Source organism: Phaseolus vulgaris, chromosome 2, assembly GCF_000499845.2.
Source record: "Phaseolus vulgaris cultivar G19833 chromosome 2, P. vulgaris v2.0, whole genome shotgun sequence".
In the NCBI taxonomy this organism is placed as follows: domain Eukaryota; kingdom Viridiplantae; phylum Streptophyta; class Magnoliopsida; order Fabales; family Fabaceae; genus Phaseolus; species Phaseolus vulgaris.
Window position 1 is genome coordinate 46,002,316 of NC_023758.2, and position 23,965 is coordinate 46,026,280.

A 23,965-nucleotide genomic window follows, 5' to 3' on the forward strand; every position below is an offset into this window, starting at 1 on the left:
ACTTATTCACGAAAAAATAAGAGTAACCCTAAACCTGATTTTTTTTACAGTAATTAAAACAAGTATTCAATTGATTAGGAAACATCCATGAAATATTAGTTCTATCAGTAAACGCAACACAAACCAAAGCATAATCATATTTAAGTCAAACATTAGTAAGCTCCATCTTTTGACCTTCCTCTATAGCATGTATAACTTCATAAAACTCAGCAACCACACCAGTCTGAACTTCCAGAAACGCAGATAAAACACCAATAAATTTTCACATACTCCCACGAAAAAGACCTCCTAAGTAGCTCAATAGACAAAACTCTTTGTCAAAATAGTTTTAATGATCCTTTAATTTATTTTTCCAAAATGTGTTTTTGAAAAAAATATAAATCACCTATTCAAAGAAAAGTTGATGAAAATTTAAATATTCGATGAGAAACTTTTGATGTTTATTTCAAAGTTTGGGTTGCAATGTGTCCAAATATTCCAATAGTTATTCTTGGATACAAACATTTTTATCAATATTAGGACTTTCTATTTTAAGAATATAATTTTCTGTAAATCTTCTTAATACTTGTTTGTTAGAGTTTTTTAAGTGCACAAAAACTACTCATTTTATGACCTTTACTTTCAAGTATCAAGCTCAGAGAAATAACAAGCTTTTTTTATTACTCTATCTTGCTTATAAATGGTATCTTGCTTTAAGTGTCTAATCCTAGAGGTTTTAATTACAATGAACCTCAAAATATCTAATGCATAAATCAACAATCTTCCATTTGCACTTGCAAGCATTGCTATTACCCAATATTGAGAATATATTATAATTCAACATAACATTTTGATGATACGTGTCTATGTGTAACTTAATCCCTTTGCCCAAATGCCATAATTGAGCAAAAAGCATATATCATGTCATCCTTGTATAGCCCAATCATTTGTTTTTTAATATTAGGAAAAAATTAAAACAAATGAAGTAAATATCTTATATTGATTCATTTAGCAAAGTCATGCATAATTGTCTCATTCTATCAAGAGGACCCACACTCATCTTATGAAGGAGGGACAAATATTATTTAGATCACTCACATCCCTTTCAACAATTTGTTTTTATGTCCAATTACCAACTTTATAATCACCTTATTTCATACAATGTTTAATGGTATTAAAAAACAAATTTCTTATATAAGAATCATATTTCTTTTGTAAGAATCAGTCTTCATCTGCCCACTCGCATTTTAATCTTAATGCATTATTATTATTAGTGTATTATTGTCGTTACTAATAAGAACAATACATAAAGGATAGTTAAAAAAAAACATTAAATAAACTATTTTATGAGCTTTATCAACACATAATAAATAAAACACTTCATTGATAGAATAAATAAAAACAAGATATAAAGGCAAATTATAAAGTGTTGCATTATTAGGGATTACACTCACTTTTTTTAGTATTGAAGTCAATCAAGGATATATCTAATCCTATACACTAGTATAACCATCATGTTTAAGTTGTAAAAGATGTTTATATCTCATACATTGTGAACTCAATCATAAGAACTTAATTCGTTTTTTGTCCTTTCAAACTAAGTTTTTATCTTTGTTCTAAGCTCTTATCATCTATCTTTTCATAAATGTAACAACGTGATCATCACATAGACCTTCTACAAAAATTATTAGATACTTACAAAAGTGTGAAATATTTTATTCGATACTCAATTAAAAAAACTCATATTTATTAAACACTTGAAACTTATTTAAGCCTTATCATTATTTTATTTTTAAATTATTAAAATATATCCCTGAATATCTTTATCATAAAATTATTCATGTTAATGCGGGTAATAAAATTATTCAACACTGATACATGGGATAACTTAACAAAGACGTGGAGAGTAGAAATGACTCGAGCAAATGTATGAAACTTAAACAAAAATATTAATTTATTAAGTGCCCAATTTGAAGTAAACTTAATTGAATATTCAAAACAAAAATCCAAAATGACCTAGAACTTATTTAAGCCTTAAATATACAATGTAAAGTAATACCTCAAACAAAAATTACTCCTATTCCCAACTTATAAAAGACGAAAGAGAGAGATCATCCTACCATTCTTTGACAATGTAACAAAAGTCTTACAATCCACACCAAGAGAAATCATATTGGTCGTTGTTTTCGGATGTAATATCCAGATATCACTTTGAAACATCCTAATTGATAAAACTATAAAAGAGAGAATATTTCCTTTAATTTCCTGTGTGCTGCAACGCAGGGGACAGTGAGTAAAAAATGGAATAAGCCCAGAAAACAAAGAAAACGAAACAATCCAAATACAGCCACCATAAACTCGGGTTGCTACCATATTTAAGTCATGACTTTGTAATCTCGCTCCTCAAACACTACACACTATATTTGAACTCCTAAGTTGACATGTATTATTCAATGGGAGGGTTGAAAACCAAATCCTGCATTAGAAAAATACGGAATTGTTCAAAAAGATCAAAAAATATTCATAAGGGCATATTCAAAAAGATCAAAAGATAGATGAGAAGTTGGGAATTATTGGGAGAAACCTGATCGCACACAGGGCATGTTTCACTTCTTTCCATCCATTCCAGAATACATGCAAGGTGAAAATGATGGTCACACTGTGTTGCAAGTTTTGGATTCTCTGCATCATATTCTGCGAGGATAAAAGAATATACATCCATCATCAGTATTCAATTTTAACCCAAAACAGAATAACTGTCACATAATAAATGGCCTAATTATAATTAATAGTATCAGCTAGAATTTTTTTTAAAAAGGAGCTAAGAAAACATCACCTTCTAAACAAATTGGGCATGTATCCTCCTCTTCTACTAAAACTACAGGTTTTCCTGACTTAGCAAGTTCAATTTCAGAATCCTTAGCAGAATCTAGCTCTAGATCAGTCTGAACTTTGCATTCTGATTCCTTCAGCTCTTCCATCTTAACTGGGGTCCCATGATTGTCTCCAGATACTTGTTCTTGAATTGTACTAGAATTTGTGGAATGAAACGATGCATTATTCTTGTCACTACGAATTTCTTGAGTTACAGGTGGAGTTTGAGTGGTACCAAAAGTAACATTGAAAGGGATAGGAGCAGGAGGAGGTCTATAAGTATCAGGAGATGAAGTATCTAGATTAGTATCAACCAAGAGTCGCCCAGAGAAAGCAGAAGCGGCACCCTGGTGAGATGATAGAGGAACATGCTCCTCTGAGGCTCTTGGATACTGCTGAGAAGAGAATGCAGAAAATGAAGCAATGTTATAACATTTTGGTATCACAGCCATAGACAATAAACAACGGAAAACAATCATAAACTCAGTTACTTGAAACAGACTTCAAAATCTCATTGAACAAAACATTAAAAAGCTCCACCTTATACGATCTGATTTATTTATCAAGAGAAGAATTTTCATTGTTGTCCTCTAAGAGTGAGGCGTTGCATTAATAGGTCGAATGGTTCATCCTTCCTTTATGATCACAACATACTAGTCTATCAATGTTATTAGGACACTAAATTAGTCCTCAAAGTGACATCATATTAGTTAGTTCCTCAAAAGACGAAACTGATGACATTCAGCTATCACTGGAGGATCAATTATATGTTTCTTTCTAATAAATGGAAGACTGTATGTTAATCAACTTCACTTATTATCAGTTTCCTTTCTCACACGAACAGACTTCATTGAGAACACTCTTACACCTTCCCTCAGTAGGTGGCAAACCAACTTACAAGCATCTTCCGTGCCAAATCTGTCTATCACACAATCTATGTTTCCCTCCTTTTCGGTTTTGTTGAAGAGAAAGAAAGCACTGAATATTAATTATTGGAAACTTTTCTAACCGCAAAACAGTGAAATCGATGCATGTCCGGCAACAATAAATCAAACCCTTCTCAGAAAAGCAAAGTTAGGCAAAAGCTAAAAATAAAATAAAGTAAAAGCACAGAACTCAATCATGAAAAGTATACTGACATAATAGTAGGCAGGTGGAGCGCTCAACACAGTCTCCTTAGAAGAACAACAGCAACAGCAACCGCCCATAACGCCTTATCTCCAGCATCCAAAAGTAATTATAGCTACTGAGTGCATCATTTCACCTTCATCAGCATATACATGCAAACCCCTTTCAGATAATTAATTAATTAATATAAAGACCATGATTGTAAATTTAACCCCCCCAAACACACACGCACACCGGGTGGATAATTCACCTTCATCACCATATGCATGCACAATCCCTTCACAAAGTTAATTATCATGAGAACGCGATTTCACTCTAACCACGCACGGACGCACGCAATCACGAGAGTCGGTAACCCATTCAGTTATCGCAAATTCACGATCGTGCGTGGAAATCACTCTACCTCACCGAAAAGAGTAATAATACCTAACTCTCCGAAACGCAATCCAATTCATCAAAACCTATTACTAAATTTTAAATAGAAAGTAAACACTAGGCAAAACGATCAGAGCAGGCCGCGATTAATTTGAAAGTTGAAAACAGAGATTGATAGAAACCGTTACAGATAAATAGATAAATCTCAGGCGAAAGTTCAACGAATTCATTTTGAAGCAGTCATCAAGCATGAACAGGACACAAACGAAGGGGAAAACATGATAAATTAGGTACAGCAAATAAAAAACAAAAACGACACAGTATCTAACAGCTGAGCTGAAAAGCAAGGAAGAGGAGGGGACATGAGCAAGTAATGAGTCCGAAATCAGCAGAAAGATAGGAGTGGCGGTGGAGAATGGAACCTTGAGATTGAGAATTAAGAAATCGAAATTCAGCAACAGAAGACGAGAAGGAAGAAGAAGAAGAAGAAACTGCGCGAGTGATTGCTTTCGTTGGTATTTGACACGATGATGTGTTGGTGTGTGTGCGCGAGTGCAGAGCAGGTTTACGTGTACGAGAAAAGAATTGCACGGAAAAATTGAAAATTCCCCCCACTTACCCCTTCGTTAGCTTTCGTCATTCTCCCTCGCATCTCAACCGTTCACTTCCTCTTCTTTCAATTAATCAAACGCCTAAACTTCGTTTTCTTTCATTTTATGACCCTTGCTTCTTTATCGATAAAGATGAAATAAATAAAGAATATGTGGCTCCATCATGGAAAATGAGGATCATTCACCCGATATTCTATGTTTCTATTCCTGATAATGCAAACTTAATAAATACCATTAATTTAATCTTCACACGGATTATGAATTAATCCATCAAACGTGATGCTACGTATTGTGATTGAATATGTTTAGAGATTATTAAAAAAAATTAGTAGTTAATTATATTTTGGAAATAACTAATATTAAATCCCTCTTAAACAAATAATATTTACAAACTTAGCTAACTGAATATCTAAATCAACGCGTATAATTATTGGATACACTATAGCCAGATAAAGGATAACTATTCTTCAATGATTAATTTGCATTTTTTAAGGATAATATTATTCAAGAAGATATGCGTTGATATAATTAGTTTACATTTTATTTGTATGCTTTAAATTTAATTTATAATTAATAATAGTACAAAAAGTTGTCCAATCATTTTAATTTCCGTGTTGGCATGAGATCTGTCTGAGCTCTAATTATACACAAAACTAACGTTTTATGTTAATTAATATCATTTAATTTTACCAATTACATTTAAAACAAACTGCATTTAAAAATAATAATCCTCTTAACTTAAAGGAACCTTTTATTAGACCTTAATAATATAACAATAAAATAAAATAATTAAAAATACTTTTAAATTAATATCATTAAAGAAAATGAAATAATTTATATTTGTGTCTTTCAGTTTTTTTTCATATATATCAACTTCTTTCATCCTAACTTTTTTTTTTATCTCCCATATTCAACATTTTATTTGAGTTTAATGATTTGGTACTGTTAGCACAAAATATTTGTATACTTTGAGCAAAATTAATGAGTTAGTGGTAGTCCTGTTATGACAATATACTTTATTTTGTATCCAGCGGATTAGACTAAACCTGCAATAAAAAATTATATTTAAAAACTTTTACACTGTTAATGGATTCTTTAAAAAAAATTAGCAATAATTCTTATCAAATGTTAATACAGATTTATCACACACACAATATATATATATATATATATATATATTAAAAATTAATTGTCAAGATAAATTATCATACGTCAAAATGTAATTTAACCCATTTTGCAGAATTTTATAATTTTAATAATTGATTAATATGTAATTTAACCCATTTTGACCTAGGGTTGAGGATTGTAATAATTGATTAATGCGAAATGTATAGTATATTGGTGTTTATATTAATTAGTTACATTTAAATGAGAATAATATATGCAATATAGTGACTGAATTTAAAAAAGAAAAAAAAAGATGTGGAAACAAATTTGCAAAACTGTCAAAACAAATATCAACCTAAGTAGAAATCAATTTGATCTATAAAGGTATCATGTTAAACTATGAGGTACAACACAAAATCATAACCAAATTATTTTTTTCTTTTTCCGTCTAAAATGAAAAAGAAGGTTCCATAATAAATAATATTATTTAATTAAGAAAAGTCATCAAATTAATTTTTCGTATTTATCTATAAATACTTTGATGCACTTATATAATTCTGCATTTTTTTTTCATTTTGTACTAATTCACGTAGTTTTCTTCTTTGATATAATATATTTTAATGCCCATTTAGTTAAATTAAAAAAAAATAAACGCTCAAAAAATTCAAGGACTAAAAAGCACATTAAATCACTACCCAAACAATTGATGAACTAGATAAAATATCTATAAGACATTTAGACTAAGGAATAAAAAAATATCATTCATGATTTTGATATGGGAACATCACATTCTAAGGTGTGATACAAGTTATGTAAGAATACTGTACGAATTACTGTTTTTCAATAATATAGAATACTCACAAAAATACAGTTATAAATGTTGATGGGTGGGCATCTTGCTTAGTGATCACTTGACGTTATTTTTACTGAATCAGAGGTGAGTGAACATGGATGGGAATTCATATGCATTCAATTCATATATAATAAAATACATTAAATTTAAAATTCAAATCCACTTTAAATTGATGAAATTAAATTAAAAATTTCCAATTTAATTTGAATTATATTAAATTGAGTTCGTATAGTTTTTTCAAATTATATTTGAATTCACCTAATTTAATTTCATTCCAGATCCAGTATAACATGTGTCTAGTCTTATTACATTTTGTTTCTGTTTAGTTCCAATCCATCTCAAATTAGTCTAACAAAGTATTATCTAAGTTGGATACATGATTCATCCTAACATAGGGTAGGTCTGGTTAAGCTTAACATGAATCTAGTTTGACACAACTCGAATTGACTTAGGTTTGACTTGACTCAGTCATAGATTGACCTGGATTCGACTCAATGGAGTTTAAGTTACACCTGATTAACCTAACCTATTTGGACCCAACTTAAGTCTAACTCGGTCCAACCCAACCTTTTCCAACCTAGACTAGGATTAACTTAGACCAATGTGAACCTCGACCTACTCAAGTCAACGTGAACCCAATCCAATCCAAATAGAGCTCACGTAGAGTGAGACCAACTCAACTTAACATGACTTCGATCCAATTCAGTCCAATGCAGACCCATGTGCATGCCCACTTAACCCGACATTTAACTGAGGTGACATGTTATAAAATAAATTTGAAGTACAACTTAACCTCACAACAAATATTTTTAATATAAACTTTACCTCTTATTTATATATTATAATTTTATAATATTTATAATTGTTGTAAGATTTCAAACTCTTATACATTTTTTGAAATGATTACTCGAATATATGTGTTCATGTTGACATTTAAAAACATTTAAAGTTTTTTTTTTCAATATTAAAACTTGACTCATGTATTAAAACTTGTCTCATTAAACATGAAATATAATTCACTTAAACAACAATATTTGCAACACTAACAATATTAACTAAATATAGAATAAAATTGATAATTTGTTCACAAATAAAAAATAACTCATAACAAACATGTAGCCTAAGGGAACAGCACAACATTAATTAATGATCAAATATTCAGATTTAATTCTCTCAAATACCAATTCTTATTTGAAATCACTAATATTCACATGAAAAAACTTTATAGATGGTAAATATATTTATTATAAATTTTGTGATATTATTTGATCAAATTTCTTTTTCAACAACTATTGTTCAAATGGAAAAAAAAATTATCAATCAAATGGTTCAATTCCCAATAAGATAATTGTTTATATATAGTGTTCTAGATCTTTTAGATATTATATCAATTAATGATGTAGGCACACATAATTATATCATAAATGAATGTAAATACTACATTTCAAGTCAATCTTTTCAACATCCCATTATTTATTTATTTTATATATATATATATATATAAATATCTGTGAAGTCTAATTGGACTTAAAATGTTCAATTCTTAGTAAGAGAATTGTTAGTTCATACTTAAGACTTAGTCAAATTGAAATATATAAATGGAAATCTCACACTTTAAGTCTCACAAAATTGAATTACTTTTAGAGTCAATTTTTTTAAATAATATAAAGATTAATAAAATTTATTTTCTCAGTTGAGATAAATGTAAATGCTCTCCTCATGTAAAAATTGTTTATAATTTTGTGTGTTATAAATGTGTTTTGAAATTTATGTCATGGAAATTTTATTATCTTTATCTTTAGCTTTAGTAGGTTATTAATATCATCTGACTTTTTTATTAGTAGTCTAATATAAATAAGTAATATTGTATAATATATAGTATATATTAATCAATTATTAGGAATTACAAATTTTTAAGTTAAAGTGTACATGTTTCTGTTCTTGTTATGTTTTAAGAAAAAATAAATAGTTCTTTAAATTAAAAAATATACGATTTTAACTTGGTGGAAAAAATATTTTAATCTATCAGATTTAATGTCTAATGACAAAAATATATTTTTTAAATTTAATACATTTTTTATTATTTAAAAAAAATTGAGATACCAAAATTGGATTATGTTTTACTTTCTTGCTCTTTCAAATTAAATTTCACCCTCATTCTTTTACTTTGTTGCTAGATTATTTTTTGTATTTTTTTTCCTTACCGTGCAAAGCATGTTGCACAAGTTACTGTGCTAGTTTCATAAAAAATATAAAAGAGTTAAGATTGTTCTATAACATTCATATCAAAATTTATAAAGAAAAATGTACTTGAAAGTTATGGTGATGCCTTTATCAGTAGTGGTAACCCTTTATGAGGGATGACCTTGCAAGTAATCTGCAATGGTGGCTGTGCTTTGTGCTCATCCTTGTCGTTTCCAAACAAGGTGTTTGCTGAATAGGACATCAGCATTAACACAAACTAAGAACTCAATCAATAATATGGAAAACCATACAAACTTGTTCAATTACAGGTATATCAGGCTAAAACAAGGAGAAGTAAATTATAAAGGTATCATAAAGAATTTTGAATAAGATAAACACAAAAGTGAGGAACAAAAATTCGTTGATGTTAGGTGTTTGTATCTTTCGTTATCATAAATTTGAGTATACTTTATTTTTGTTAAACCTAAAAAATTACACAAATTTTATAATTATACATCACTTTTGATAGTTTTCACAAGAGGCTGTAATTCAACTTGTAAGATTTTCTCAAGTTCATGGATATTGACTCACACATCCAAAGTTGATTTAACAGAAAGAACAACTTCATTGAATTTGATTCATCAATTTGACACTTTTATTACTAAAAAAGGGATTTGCATAGTTAAAGTTATCTAGTGCCTAACATATTGAATAAAGGTATCAATATAAAGGCACTTGTGTTAAAACACACATTGGTTAAATAATAGTTGAACAAAAACTCAAATTTTAATAATAGTTAAATAATAGTTTAACAAGGACGCAAAAATTGATAAAATGATTTTTTATACAATACTCAAATTAAAATATGTTTACATTGTTAAAATTAATAGAATATTTAATCCAGATAAGAAAAAAATGTTTAAAGACAATGCTCGAAAGAGTGTTTGGTTCGAATTATAAACAAAACGTAAGAAGATTTGGAAAGAAATAACGAGCATATTTATTTAGAAATTTTTTGGTTATCAGAGTTATGGTATTTTGAGTTACAAACACACTTTTCCTCATGATGGAAAACAAACCTCTTCCAACCACGTTCTTTTTAATCTTGGTTGTGTCATTTCTTATATAAATAAATAAATATTTTATATTTTCAAATAATTTAAATAAAAAATACCACTTACATGGAATATATAAATAAATAAATATTTTGTATTGTCTGTAAGGATATTTTTTTTCTTAATGTGACCTTTGTTTTGATATTAAAGACATGTTTTTTACTTATTTAGAATTTCTTGATGCATTTTTGTTATGAATACGAGTAGCAGTCGATTGTCATATAATTGTTTATGACGTTTTTCAGAGTTAGAAATGAACTATGTCAATGTATATTCGTAATTATAAAGCATAAACAAATTCATAATTTTTCATAGAAATATTTGTAAATAAATAAAAATGCAATAAGTTAATTCAGAAAAATCAAAACCAAAATTTAATATTCAATTTTTGTTAAAAAAATTCAAAATTCATTTTAAAAAATTTACAAAGCCAAAATTAAATAAAATCAAACACACAAATGTTACTTCAATGAACGATTTCTTAAAAAAAATAAATATAAAAATCACACTGATTGAAAAAAATATTTTTATCTACGATTTCGATTAAGAAAAAAAGATAAAAAAATAAATTTGGAAGGTATGACTAGATCCACGAGTTCTTCTATTTGAAATCCTACTTCAAACCACGATTTGTCCAATATTATAAATCTTTTAAAATATGTTCATTTAAGTAATATTAAAAACAATTACCCTACATTTATAAAAAACCAAATCATGTCCTGGTATGCAAATTTTGTAACATTTTTACTCTAATTCTAAATATAATATATAAGTTATGTAAAATGCAATATGTTAATAATTTTATTATTTCCCTTGCCTCAAATTTTATCGTAATATTTTTAATGTGATTTAAAAAAGTGATGTGGTTAAGATGAGATCATTAATTTTGTTCAAACAGTAATTGATGTAGCTTAATAAAATTTTCACACATAACCAAATGAAGTTTTGGACCGGCCCAAACTGTTGGGGGAGCCAAGACCTGCGGGTATTTCTTCCTGCACCCATTCTTTGAGGGCAGTTTCTTCCTGCACCTCATAATGTTATGCAAAGACCAAATTGTCTCAATTATTTTTTAAAAACCACTAAACAGTTTTTTTTTTTTTTTTTTGCATTATGGATTATGGAATTCGAAAAAATTTCGGATTGGCATTTCCAGTAAAATTTCATATCCACCAATTCGTAATTCAAAATATGCATTTCACATTAAAAAATTCATCATTAAAAAAGTATTTTGGATCCACCAATCCGTAACAGAAATATGCATTCTGGATTCAGAAATCCGTAATTAAAAAAAAAAAATTCCAGATCCATGAATCCGTAACAGAATTAGGCTTCCAGATTCAGCAATCCAAAAATCAATAATTTATGTAAAAATTGCTTTTAGAACACTCCCTCATCCAGAAAAAAAAAAATTCAGTTATGGATTGATGAATCCGTAGAACACTCCCAGATCCCTATTTCCAATAACCACGGTGTTCTTCTTCAAATAAAATATTAATGCCAGTTTCAGGATTTAGAAAATGTAGGGGTGCAGGAAGAAAAAGTCTTCTTCGAGATATCCAAAATACCTTCAGTTATTTTGGAATAGGGATGCTTAAGTAGAAAAATGTTTATAGAATAAAAAATTCAGAAAAAAAAATCATTCTTAAATATTTTTTGTAGAACGTATATTGTTTTTATTTCCAGAATGGTAATTCCAGAATTCATGAAATGTGTTGCAGAAAATTTTTGAAAAAATAATTAGGAAGTCATTTTTAAAAGGGGTAAAATAGTATTTTTCAAAAATAATGGGTACAGGGATAAATGTGTTGGGGGTGCAGAAAGAAATACCCGAGACCTGCACCGCCTTCTCCATCGCTGTTTTTATTAGCGGTAACGAAGCAATGGATGTTAAATAAACAGATTCAGTCCTCTTTCATTAACGTTCTCGATTATCGCAGCGTTTCACAGAGAAAGAAAACCTTTTAACAAACAAGAACTAAACAATAATTTCATACCCTAACGCAATCCATCGGAATCATGGGATACGGTACTTCGCCATTCGTCCAAATTTTCTAGTCCATCTCTGAGATCAAATATATGCAATAATAATCTGTTCTAATTTGAAATTCACAGGTGAAAAGGGAGGAAGACCTCCGTTCAAAAAGTTCAAGGCCTTTTCAAAATACGTTAGTTCATATTTGATATTTTTTTCTCTCTTTCTGTTAAATTTCGTGTTTCTAACCCCCTTTGCAGCAGGAAGATCCTCGAAAAGGATTTGCGGAAGATGACGATGTATATGGCAGCGATGATGCATACGACGACGACGGTAATGCTTACTTACAAAAATATTTAATTTCTTTTTCGTTTTAATGTTTAAAAGAGTTACCAATCCGTAGGGTTAGTGCTTGAGCGTTGTTTTTTTTGGATTGTTATGTGATAATGAATTGAGGTTTGCGCCTGAAACAGAAGGGAAAACCAAGGATTTTAGCAAATTAGAGCTGAAACAGGATCACACCAATCGCCCTCTGTGGGCTTGTGGCAATGGCCGCATATTTCTCGAGACTTTCTCGCCTTTGTACAAGCAAGCTTATGATTTTCTCATCGCCATCGCTGAGCCTGTTTGCAGGTAAAAAAAATTAGTACAAGAACGAGAGTTTCAAGTTTAATGTCATATTCAGTTGATAGAACAGCAGTACATACGTGTTTGATATGTGGGTTTTTTTAATCAATAATAGGCCAGAGTCTATGCACGAGTACAACCTTACTCCACACTCACTGTATGCTGCTGTTTCGGTTGGTCTGGAAACTGAAACAGTTATAAGTGTTTTGAACAAGCTATCCAAAACCAAGCTTCCCAAAGAAATGATTAAATTTATACATGATTCTACTGCAAATTATGGCAAGGTGAAACTTGTGCTCAAGAAGAATCGCTACTTTGTTGAATCTCCATTTCCAGAGGTATAAAAATGATGCGTTCATTTTTTCTGCCATATTCTTGAGTTCCTCTGGTAAGTTGTAAGATCTCATGTGGTCCATCGTACCATATTTGGCAGGTATTGAAGACATTGCTCAGGGACGATGCTATATCTCGAGCAAGGATTATTTCCGAGGTTTGTGATCATTTTTTTTGTGTGTGTGGTGCTAGAGCTTGTTTGGGGTGGCTTTGAATGACCTTGTTGTTTAATGTCCAGATAAATACAATTGGATTGTTCCTTACATGGGACTTGGTGATGAGTACATAAATATCTATGTTCCCAATGCATAATCCTTATATATCCCCATATTCTTGGCTGATTTGTTGCCCTACCTGTAACTACATTCAGTATTTTCATGTCTGTGAATATCAGTGGGGCAAAATTGGATTGACCTCCTTTTTTACTATAATGCTGGTGCATACTTCAGACATTCTAAGTCTTTTCTCCTTTTTGTAGATTTTTCTAAAAATTATAATTTGGTTGTGAATTGCTTTTTCTGACATTACCAATATTATTGTGTTCTTGCTATGTGCATTCGAATTGCTAACCTTTCCCAAATTTCTGATTTTTTTTATTAGAATGTAAATGGAGATGGATTTACAATCAGCAAAGCAGCAGGTGAAATTGAAGGCACTCATGATGAATTGCTAAATGAAGCAGAAGTGGCAGCGGTTGCAGAAGAGAAAGAAACACATTCATTTGAAGTTGATCCTTCTCAGGTAATATAGGTGGAGATTTTGGAAAAGGTTGCAGGATTTTTCTTAACACTCTTGCTCTCAATCTGTCTGTTTTTTCTTTTATTCTTAGAAGTACAAAACCTCTTAATAGTACCCTTTTTTGTTGGACTGATGTCAGATATGTGTTTATTCAGACACTGCAAGGACACTTTCTCTAGCTGCATTTTATAGTTTTTACTTTTATTTTTAAACTTCTGTATCAATACGAATTGGAATACTATAACATTTAGATAAACTTAAGCATTTTTATATGTTTAATGAATCAATCTCTTGTGATTTAAGAATTTTATTTTATGTTTTGTTTAGATTAATTTGCATGTTATAATTTTTAAAATTTCCTATATTTCATTGTTCATGTTGAATCATATGTGTCTTGTGTTTCCAAAAAAAAAATGTGTTTCTTGTTTTATATATCCATGCTATTTAGATTTTATATTATATTTCCAAGGCAGACCTCAAAATTGTATCAATGATCCGTTATTTGTCTTGAGGAACGATGCCTGCTAAGGTCATTCACATTTCAGAAGAAAATGGATATTTAAGAAAACATAGAATGAATAAATACATATATTAAATTTAGAACTAGATAAATGTACTTTTTAATGCTACATTCTTACTTTATGATTTATCTCTGGCATTATTTGGAGTGCTTTTAATTGCCCATGACAAGTGTTGATTCTTATTGCAGTTAGTAGTGCATGGCTTGTATTGTAGAATTCTCCAATACTTTAATAGTAGTGTCAAAACATTTCATTAGTTTCACTACATGAAGCTTCTAAGAAAATTTAATTTTTGTTTGGGGAAAGATATACGACAGCTATTTCCATGAATAGACTAGATTGCTATCATAAGTCAGAATAGAGTAACTAGATTTGCTTTGCATCAAACTGTTTTATTAAAGTTTTCTCTGATTTTTGTACAGGTCGAAAATGTAAAGCAACGGTGCTTGCCAAATGCATTAAATTATCCCATGTTGGAGGAGTATGACTTCAGAAATGATACAGTGAGTGATGCTTTATACATGTGTGCTAGCCATGCTGCTCAAAAGCATTGAGGATTATAATCAATATATTTACTGACGTGTTAAAATCTTGAAAATTTATCATCATGGAGTTTAAACTTTTGTGTGGCTCATGCTATATAACTCTTTCAATGCTGCAGGTGAACCCAGACCTTGACATGGAACTAAAGCCTCAAGCACAACCAAGGCCATATCAAGAGAAGAGTCTTAGTAAAATGTTTGGAAATGGTAAGGTTGAAAACATTTGCAAAGACACATGTCACCAGCTGTTCACTTTTCCTATGCTAAATTTAAGAGTGGCCATTAACTATTATTTTAAATTTGACAAGATTTACTTGGATTATCTGTGCTGAGATCTAAAACATAGCACTCTAGTTTTGCATATTTTCAAGACTAATTTTTAACTTCATTTTAAAACCAGTGTGGTGTTAAGGAAGATTTCGAAGAAAATATACAGACTTCAGAACAAGTTTTAGAAGAGTGCAACATTTGCTCAATGATTTTTTCACTTGGAAGCCATTAGGAATGGGTTAGCGGTTATTTTCTCTCTTTTAATAGTAAGGGTATTTGATGTTCTGGTATCATAAATTACACTTCAAAAAAATAATGTTAAAGATAAAGATTACAGTAACTTATCTATAGCATAGTTAAGTGTCAACCTTTCTTAATGACTTGAGTAACACTAATGTATGCTATGGGTAAATTGCACACTGAAACATAAATGATTTCTGAGTCCAATTTATTGTCTACCACCCCAGGCAGAGCAAGGTCTGGTATAATAGTTCTACCTTGTGGTGCTGGAAAGTCCCTAGTTGGTGTTTCTGCAGCTTGCCGGATAAAAAAAAGCTGCCTTTGTTTGGCAACAAATGCTGTTTCTGTAGATCAGTGGGCTTTTCAATTTAAACTTTGGTCAACTATCCGAGAAGAACAAATATGTCGATTCACATCTGATAGCAAAGAGAGATTCCGCGGTAATGCTGGAGTTGTTGTGACGACATATAATATGGTTGCTTTTGGTGGTAAACGGTCTGAAGAATCTGAAAAGATCATTGAAGAAATAAGAAACAGAGAATGGGGATTGCTCCTCATGGATGAGGTAGTCATGCAACTTTAAACTTATATACTCCCTGACTGAACGGCAATTGTTCCTTATGCATACTACATTGACATGATTAATAGGTGCATGTGGTTCCGGCTCATATGTTTCGTAAAGTCATTAGTATCACTAAATCTCATTGTAAACTTGGGCTCACAGGTATGCCGTATTGCATTGGTTTGTGGTTGCTTTGACCATGAACTTAACTTTTTCTACTAAAAGAGAGGTCATGACTGTTGAAATTGCAGCTACACTTGTCAGAGAGGACGAAAGGATTACAGATCTGAACTTCCTGATTGGTCCCAAGCTGTACGAGGCAAATTGGTTGGATCTAGTAAAAGGTGGATTCATTGCAAATGTACAGTGTGCTGAAGTATGGTGTCCAATGACAAGAGAATTTTTCGCTGAGTATTTGAAGAAAGAGAACTCCAAGAAGAGGCAGGCAAGGCCACTTGAACACTGTAGATCTTTGCAATAGTAAATTTATGGGTTATCATGAAATACAGGTTCTGCAGAAAATTCGATTATTTTTCACTAGACTGCATGTTCTACGAAAGTGGTTTTGAATTTTGATTATTTGTGATCTGAAAAATATTTTCATGACAAGTTTTACTCAAAATTTGTTCATAGTTTACATGCTTGAATTCACTCATCGTAATTGATGATCTTTACATCTACAGGCACTTTATGTGATGAATCCTAATAAGTTCCGAGCGTGCGAGTTTCTCATAAATTACCATGAAAGGGCACGTGGTGATAAAATTATAGTCTTTGCTGATAATCTGTTTGCTCTCACTGAGTATGCCATGAAACTCCGCAAACCAATGATATATGGTGCTACAAGGTGCTAAGGGCATATATTTACCTTTTTTTATTGGAAGCTGTAATTAGGGTTCTGCTGTTTTTGAGCCTTATTTTTTTATATGCCTTGTGTATAGCCATGTAGAGAGGACAAAAATTTTACAAGCATTCAAAACTAGCAAGGATGTAAATACCATATTTCTTTCCAAGGTATGAGTTCCTTAATTTTATTTTGTGGCTTATTTACTTTACTATTATTCAATGTCAAAAAACATACTGGTTTGGCATCTTGGTGTCCATGAATACGAACATTTGAATGGGTATATCTTCATGATTTTTGTTGGGTCACATAGCCTTTTTCAGTATGCACAGCTAGTATGTTATATCATTGTCTGCCATGGTGCTTCCCCAAGTTCCTGTTGATATTATCAACATTGTATGCTATTCCCTGTCAACATCTTAATAACGAATGGGATGGTTGATAATCTACTCCTCGTATGCTTTCTTATATTCTCAGGTGGGTGACAACTCAATCGATATTCCTGAAGCAAATGTGATAATTCAAATCTCTTCACATGCTGGTTCAAGGAGACAAGAAGCCCAGCGTCTGGGTCGTATTCTTAGGGCAAAGGTCAGTTTCCAAATGTTTCTACTTGTATTTTTGTTTTTGAGTTGCGTCTTTAAGTATGATATCTCACTGATGTCGGTTTACCTGCCCTACATATTGAATTTTAAAGTTCAAATGATGATTGATTGGTTGTGGAAACTGGGAAATTCTCTGCTGCATTATTTTTTAATGTCTATGGGTAGTGCATTGTGCTTATGCGGTTGTCTGACATTCAAAATAATGAATTAAATGCCAGGGAAAGCTCCAGGATAGGATGGCTGGGGGTAAGGAGGAGTATAATGCCTTTTTTTATTCCCTTGTCTCAACTGATACCCAGGTATATACGTATTTTCTATGCCAAGTCATTCATTCATCGGGTTCTGCATTCATTGAAAAGTAAAACTTGAAATATTATACAGGGTATTTATGCTGTAATATGCTCTTTGGTGTGCTTGTGTTTGCAGGAGATGTATTATTCAACTAAGAGGCAACAATTTTTAATTGATCAGGGTTACAGCTTTAAGGTATTTTAGGTTCATTCCATGCTGCATTTCTAGTTATTTTTCCTTGAGACACCATTTGCTCTGCTATATTTAAATTTTTTGATGGGATAGATTATTTGCTGTCTTGGAATAAGTTAGAACGAGCTGAATCTCCTTGTGATAATTTATCTCTTCTTTTTTTAGTAATACAATTTCAACCAGTTGCTCCTTTGCTGTAATGTTCTTTGGCTACATAAATCTCGTGTCCTTGAGAAATATACTGTGATGCAAGTTGTGAAGTGTTAAAGCACTTGTGGATGATTCTAAGCTTTCTTGTGGTGTATGTTGTCCTTTCTATATAACCTTGGTTGTTTATTTATACACATGAAGTACTCCAGAAACACATTATTTTGAAACTGGCTCATATTACACTCAATCTCAGTTTAAATACATGGTCATCTCCCGTTCATCTCTTTCCGAATCTCTTATAATTGCCTTCAACTGAATCGTTTAGAAAACTTATTGCAACAGTAGTCCCAATGCCAATCTTGATAATTTGTAATTTATGTCAGCCTCCATAACTTTATTGTCATTATTTCAACCTTGACAGGTAATTACAAGCTTGCCTCCTTCTGATGAAGGACCTAGTTTGAACTATTATCATCTTGAGGATCAATTGGCGCTTCTTGGAAAGGTTTTTATCTTCATTCCCTTTTTACTTAGAATTAAGTTGTTGACTGGAAAATAACTAACGTGTATCTATTATCAGGTTTTGAGTGCTGGTGATGATGCAGTTGGATTAGAACAACTGGAGGAAGATGCAGATGAAATAGCTCTTAACAATGCTCGTCGTTCTCATGGATCCATGAGTGCAATGTCAGGTGCAAAAGGGATGCTTTATATGGAATACGGGTAAGTTACCCTTTGTTTGCCCGAAACAATATAGTATTCTGTGTGTAAATTTATCCGAAGCTGTAGAATGTCTTTTTAAGATCTTAAGAAACCTTGATCTGTTAACTATATACAAACATAGAGATCTTTGGTAAAGATTGCTTTCTTCCTCGTGCAGTACTGGGCGCAAAGGCCAAGGACAGATCAAGAGCAAGCCAAAAGATCCAGCGAAGAGACATTTCTTATTTAAAAGAAGATATGGCGCAACCTAAATGGTGCACCTGCTCTAGCCTCGATATATAAACAATATACCTTAGTAATCAAATACGCATGATTTTTAGCCTTACTTTACGTAACATTGATTGCCTTTTTCGAAGAAAATTATATGCACAGAAATCATTTGATGCTTCGAAGATGTGGCATAATGCATATATTCCACTGTTCACTTCATGGAGACGCGAACGAAGGTTAACAATAGAACCTTCGAAAAAGCAACTGTTTATAACCGCCCAGGTATTTTTACGGCTCCAAATTCTGGAGAGGCCAATCACTTTTCTTCTTTATTGGTAATAGGCGTGTAAGGTTTTGGTCTGGTCATTCCAGTTGTATAGAACTTGAGGCCTATTTATTTTGGTTTAGATGTTTGCTTGAGATGAATTTCACCCATTCACTTTAGTGAGATTAGGAGTGAATAAAGTGAGTTAATTTAAGATGAATTGGTTAATTTTTTAAAATAAATATAAAATATCAAGCGTTTTAGATTTAAATTTTCTATTGTGTAATTTTAAAGTTTATTTTTAAAATCTAAATGTGTTTGTCATTGATGTTAATTTATTTTGTAAATTCAATTTTTTTAAATAATAGAAGTTAATATTCAACTCAAATTTAGATTAATTTATTAAAATACTTTAAAGTATCTTAACTTTTTTGTCAATTTAAATTCATTTCATAAAATAAAAATTTAATTATTATTTTTATTTAGAGTGGGTGAATCTCTTAGGTTGCTAATTCATTGGTAACTAGGACAGACCAAGATTTTCATTATCAGTTGATGAGTGAATTTGTATTGTCCTATTATTTTACATGTGATGGGTCAAACCAAAACCGGTTGGACAAATCCCTTTTTCCATCCCTAATTGAGATACTCAGTGAAGGGCGAAAATTAATTTTAATCCATATATTATGTTTTATTAGATTTCCATTTCAATCTTTCTTTTGCGAGCAAATTGAGTAAAATTATCCCATATGATTTCAGAAGACTATGCTATCAAGAATCCACGTTGGCTTTCTGAACTATTATTGGCTTTCTGAACTATTATATATATGTTGGAGATCCTACGTCGACTAGAGATTAGAGTCTTTCATAAGTCGGTTTTATGAGGTTGAATTAGACTTAAAGTTCACTTTATAATAATATATATTAAATATTACAATATATATTAAATATTACGTATTAGATTTTTAACATTAAAAAATAAAATATTCTTTTACTGTTAGGTTATTTTATTAACTTAGTGTTTTTAATATTGATAGAAATTTATTGTTAGGTTATTGATAGAGTTTGGACTCAATAGAAACACTTAGTTACTAGCAAAGATTTTAAAATTCATCCTAAGTTGCACTGTTGTATTGATTGCAGTTATTAACGAAATTATCAATAACGAGTATATGTATATTCATAATTTATACGTATGTATGTAACATTTAGTACCTTTTTCCTCACTTAAATATATACATAATATATATATATATATATATAAAATTATTATTTATGTTATCTTGGAGAAGCAGAAGTGTAATAGAATAATGGCAATGTTCTAGTATAATAATATATACCACGGTTACCAGTGGCACATGAAGAAGATATGAAAAATTAATTATTTAGTTTACTTTTGGTCTTGCATTCAAATTGATGGAGTTGTAGTAGAAAAGTTGGTCTCACAGCCGCAGTTAAACATCACTAATTGGGTCACTGTCAGCTATTTGTTGAATCAATATAGATGGTGGATAAATTATTTTATTTTTTAAACTAGTGGTTAGAGATGTGTGCATAAAAAATACATGTTAAGAAAAATTAACCTTTATTTATATATATATATAATTAATTTAAATTTGATACCTTGAGAAATACTTTTGTTAAAGAAATATAATTAAGATCAATTAGGTCATTGTGTGAATATAATTTATTTAATTAATAAATAAAAGATGTTACTCCATATTTGAACTGTAAAATGTATGACAATTATATACTATAGAAAATAATTAAATAAGAATTAATTTAGAGATATAAAATAATTATTATATTAATTAAATTAGATATTAATAAAAGATTATTGATATTTAAAGTAATTTTTTATATAAAAAAAATTCTAAAATAATTTTTTTAATTTTTTAATTTATAAAATAATATCTAATTTAGTTAATATTAATTATTTTTTATTTTTAATTAGTTACTATTTAATGATTGTTTTAGTAATTTATTATTATTTTTTAAATTGTGTAGCTATTTTGTTATTAAGTTATAATATTAATAACCAATTTAATGTTAAATCAAGAAATATTTTGTCATCAAATTACAATATTCAGGGACTTTCTTGCATTTTGCCCATTAAGAGTTTTCACTCTTTTTAAGAATCAAATTGATACCATCTTACATACTCGTAGTTTTGTGAATGTGTAATTTTGGTCATAAAGAATTTAATTGCAGATTTAATTTTCCAACGTTTACAAAATTAAAGAGTTTTGATCCAATAATAATATTCATTAAACTGATAACAAAAAAAAATGATGTGGGTATGAAAGTGATAACAGTGTCAACTATTCATACATAAGAGGTTAATGTTTAAGGTTAAGATTCACAACAAACTTTTAAAAAAATGTTATTCTAACCTATATACTAATATGTTTTGTTAATAATTAAATTATATATTAGTGATGGATAAAAAATATTTAATTTTAGTAAATTAAAAATTGATATATATAAAAAATAAAAAATTGAACGTACTGAAATTCACAAGAACTAAAAGTGAATATTAAGTGTAAAATAATATTTAATGAGAGGGTAACGTAGGTTTTGAACGGAAAGTAGGTGTGAAGGAATCTTGAATTTGGGTGTGAAGAAGACCTAGGGTTAGGGTTAGGGTTAGGGAGATTTAGCATTTGACTACTTTTTTTTGGGGGACATTCTCTCTGCTTTAACCTTCGGCTTAATTATGCAAATTTGTTGTTGAATCTCATTCCATAACCAAAAAGCCACTCATTACAAACCAATTATGTTCAAGAAGAAGAAATTAGTGATGCAAACTTTCTTTACCATTCCTTCAAACATTTTTTTTCCCAATGGGAGATTTTCCAATTGGAGAGGAGTAAGCAAAGTTCAAATTTGTCACCACAGGCCTGTTCCCAATTCTATTAAATACATAGTAAAAAAAATATGTAATAAAAAAATCTAAAATAATAGTGTTATATATCATTTAAACAATTTTATTTTATTTTTAATTTTTTAACAAATCAAACTCAGATTTATTGATAAGTTTATTTAAATTTTTCTTTGGACTTCCTTATACTCTTAACTAGAAAGATAATAGTTAGAAAATAGATGGACATAAAGGTGATCTACAAGTTAGGATTATTCCATTCAATGTATGATTTGTTTTATTGTTTAGTGACATAATACTGTTGTTTTTAAAGATTATTTCTAGTGTATTAAGAGTGGTTGATTATAAATTCTTTTTTAAGTTGAATTTCTAAACTATGCAAACTTTTAATATTTTAGGGTGAATTGTCATGGATAATCTATTAAAATTTTGTTTTTTTATTGATAAAAATAAAGAAATATAATTTTTTTTTTAGAAATTGTCCTATTTCAATGTTGATAGCATTATTAGAGTCAATCACTGCATTTAAGGTATTTTTCGCTTTGGAAGTCGGTACTCCATCACGTCCGTTTTGAAAGTCGGTATTCTATCACGATTTTGTCTTTAAAAGACATCTTAGTAGGTTGGAGGAGGAAGAAATATATAAACGGTTATTGACATCGACTCCTGAGCGATATAAAACTATATTGGTGATATCAGAACAACTCCAATCATATTACAAAATTATAATTTCTATTTAGTTCAAAATATAAACACCTAATTAGTCCCCAACTAAATGTGTCCCACACAATACTATACATCAAATTTTTTCTTTAAAAGGATATACGTGAAATATAGAAATGAAAGAAAAAACCCAATAAAGAAGATTTATTTTTAATTAAACTAATTATTTATAACATATGATCCTTGTTGTATATTATTGGATTCAGGGCAGTGAATTCCACCTAACTAATTGGGTTTTGTTGTTGTATTGGGATGTCTTCAAATTTGAAGACTAAAACTAAGTAATTAATCATAATTAATGTGAATCCATTTCTAAATTCATCCTATCATAAATCCCAATTGTAGTGTTGTGGGTTGGAAACTTGAAATATTAACATATTTTGGTCCTAATAATATAATCTAATGTGGAGAAAACTATTACATATATATTAATAAGTTATTAAGATATTTTCGACACTTAAATACTCATTTAATTAAAAGTTCATTGAAAAGTTATGATAACTAGTGTCTTTTCAGACATATTTAACTCTACTAAAAGTTGAAACAACTTGTTTAGGACAAAAGACAAGAAAAGAACATTCCATAACACAAAAAAAAAAGCATTGGTATTAATTGCAAGATGATTGAGGTACAAAAACCAATTTTCAAATCACAACGTTGGTATGTTTTGTAACATATAATTACACCAATTCGATTTTTGGCATCGAGAGATTTCACCACAACATGCAACTTCCCAAACTTTATTCAAACAAACTTAATTTTAAAATTTGTATAAGATTTGGGTTATGGTTTTGCTAGTGGTTAGAGGGATCCAATTCCAAATATCCACCTTCACTCATAGGTAATATATATCACACATTTTTTACAATTTTAACTTACATATACAATTTTAATAAAATAAATATTAAATTATTAATTATATCTTAATTCAAACAACATATAAAAATAATAAATAATAAAATTAATAATTATGTTTTTTTATTACTATATTTTAAATGATTTAATTTTTATTTGAAAATTATAAAAATATTAATATTTAAATATATA

General features: G+C 29.8%; 2 protein-coding genes across 15 annotated transcripts; one reads left to right on the plus strand and one right to left on the minus strand.

The window, feature by feature from the left end:
• Nucleotides 1-2,067: 2,067 nt before the first annotated feature.
• Nucleotides 2,068-5,110, minus strand: LOC137812658 (probable E3 ubiquitin-protein ligase RHB1A). 13 transcript variants are annotated; one of them, XM_068614795.1, is made up of 5 exons: nucleotides 4,976-5,110; nucleotides 3,993-4,117; nucleotides 2,816-3,248; nucleotides 2,564-2,673; nucleotides 2,068-2,455 (listed from the first exon to the last, which is right to left on the minus strand). In XM_068614795.1, exons 2-5 carry the CDS (start codon nucleotides 4,059-4,061, stop codon nucleotides 2,426-2,428), a joined length of 642 nt encoding a protein of 213 aa, XP_068470896.1. In that variant the 5' UTR covers nucleotides 4,062-4,117; nucleotides 4,976-5,110; the 3' UTR covers nucleotides 2,068-2,425. The 13 variants fall into 13 exon arrangements, with proteins under 13 accessions (XP_068470896.1, XP_068470904.1, XP_068470903.1 ...); XM_068614803.1 differs by having other exon boundaries at nucleotides 2,816-3,245; nucleotides 4,976-5,100; XM_068614802.1 differs by having other exon boundaries at nucleotides 2,816-3,245; nucleotides 4,779-5,001.
• A 7,005-nt stretch (nucleotides 5,111-12,115) lies between these two features.
• LOC137812660 (general transcription and DNA repair factor IIH helicase/translocase subunit XPB1) lies at nucleotides 12,116-19,475 on the plus strand. Of its 2 annotated transcripts, none has more exons than XM_068614808.1 (20): nucleotides 12,116-12,255; nucleotides 12,342-12,394; nucleotides 12,462-12,534; nucleotides 12,675-12,834; nucleotides 12,944-13,166; nucleotides 13,262-13,318; nucleotides 13,762-13,902; nucleotides 14,843-14,923; nucleotides 15,082-15,169; nucleotides 15,700-16,037; nucleotides 16,121-16,196; nucleotides 16,286-16,479; nucleotides 16,718-16,881; nucleotides 16,976-17,048; nucleotides 17,356-17,469; nucleotides 17,702-17,782; nucleotides 17,910-17,969; nucleotides 18,538-18,621; nucleotides 18,697-18,839; nucleotides 18,997-19,475. In XM_068614808.1, exons 1-20 carry the CDS (start codon nucleotides 12,246-12,248, stop codon nucleotides 19,088-19,090), a joined length of 2,307 nt encoding a protein of 768 aa, XP_068470909.1. In that variant the 5' UTR covers nucleotides 12,116-12,245; the 3' UTR covers nucleotides 19,091-19,475. The 2 variants fall into 2 exon arrangements, with proteins under 2 accessions (XP_068470909.1, XP_068470910.1); XM_068614809.1 differs by having other exon boundaries at nucleotides 12,465-12,534.
• Nucleotides 19,476-23,965: the final 4,490 nt, after the last annotated feature.

Coding starts and splice junctions, on each gene's coding strand:
- LOC137812660 (XM_068614808.1), top strand. Junction 16,480..16,717: donor AGAACTCCAAGAAGAGGCAG/GCAAGGCCACTT, acceptor TTACATCTACAG/GCACTTTATGTGATGAATCC. Junction 17,783..17,909: donor TTGTCTCAACTGATACCCAG/GTATATACGTAT, acceptor TTGTGTTTGCAG/GAGATGTATTATTCAACTAA.
- LOC137812658 (XM_068614795.1), bottom strand. CDS start 4,061: ATGGGCGGTTGCTGTTGCTGTTGTTCTTCTAAGGAGACTGTGTTGAGC. Junction 3,249..3,992: donor CTCCACCTGCCTACTATTAT/GTCAGTATACTT, acceptor TTCTCTTCTCAG/CAGTATCCAAGAGCCTCAGA. Junction 2,456..2,563: donor CATGCCCTGTGTGCGATCAG/GTTTCTCCCAAT, acceptor TTTCTAATGCAG/GATTTGGTTTTCAACCCTCC.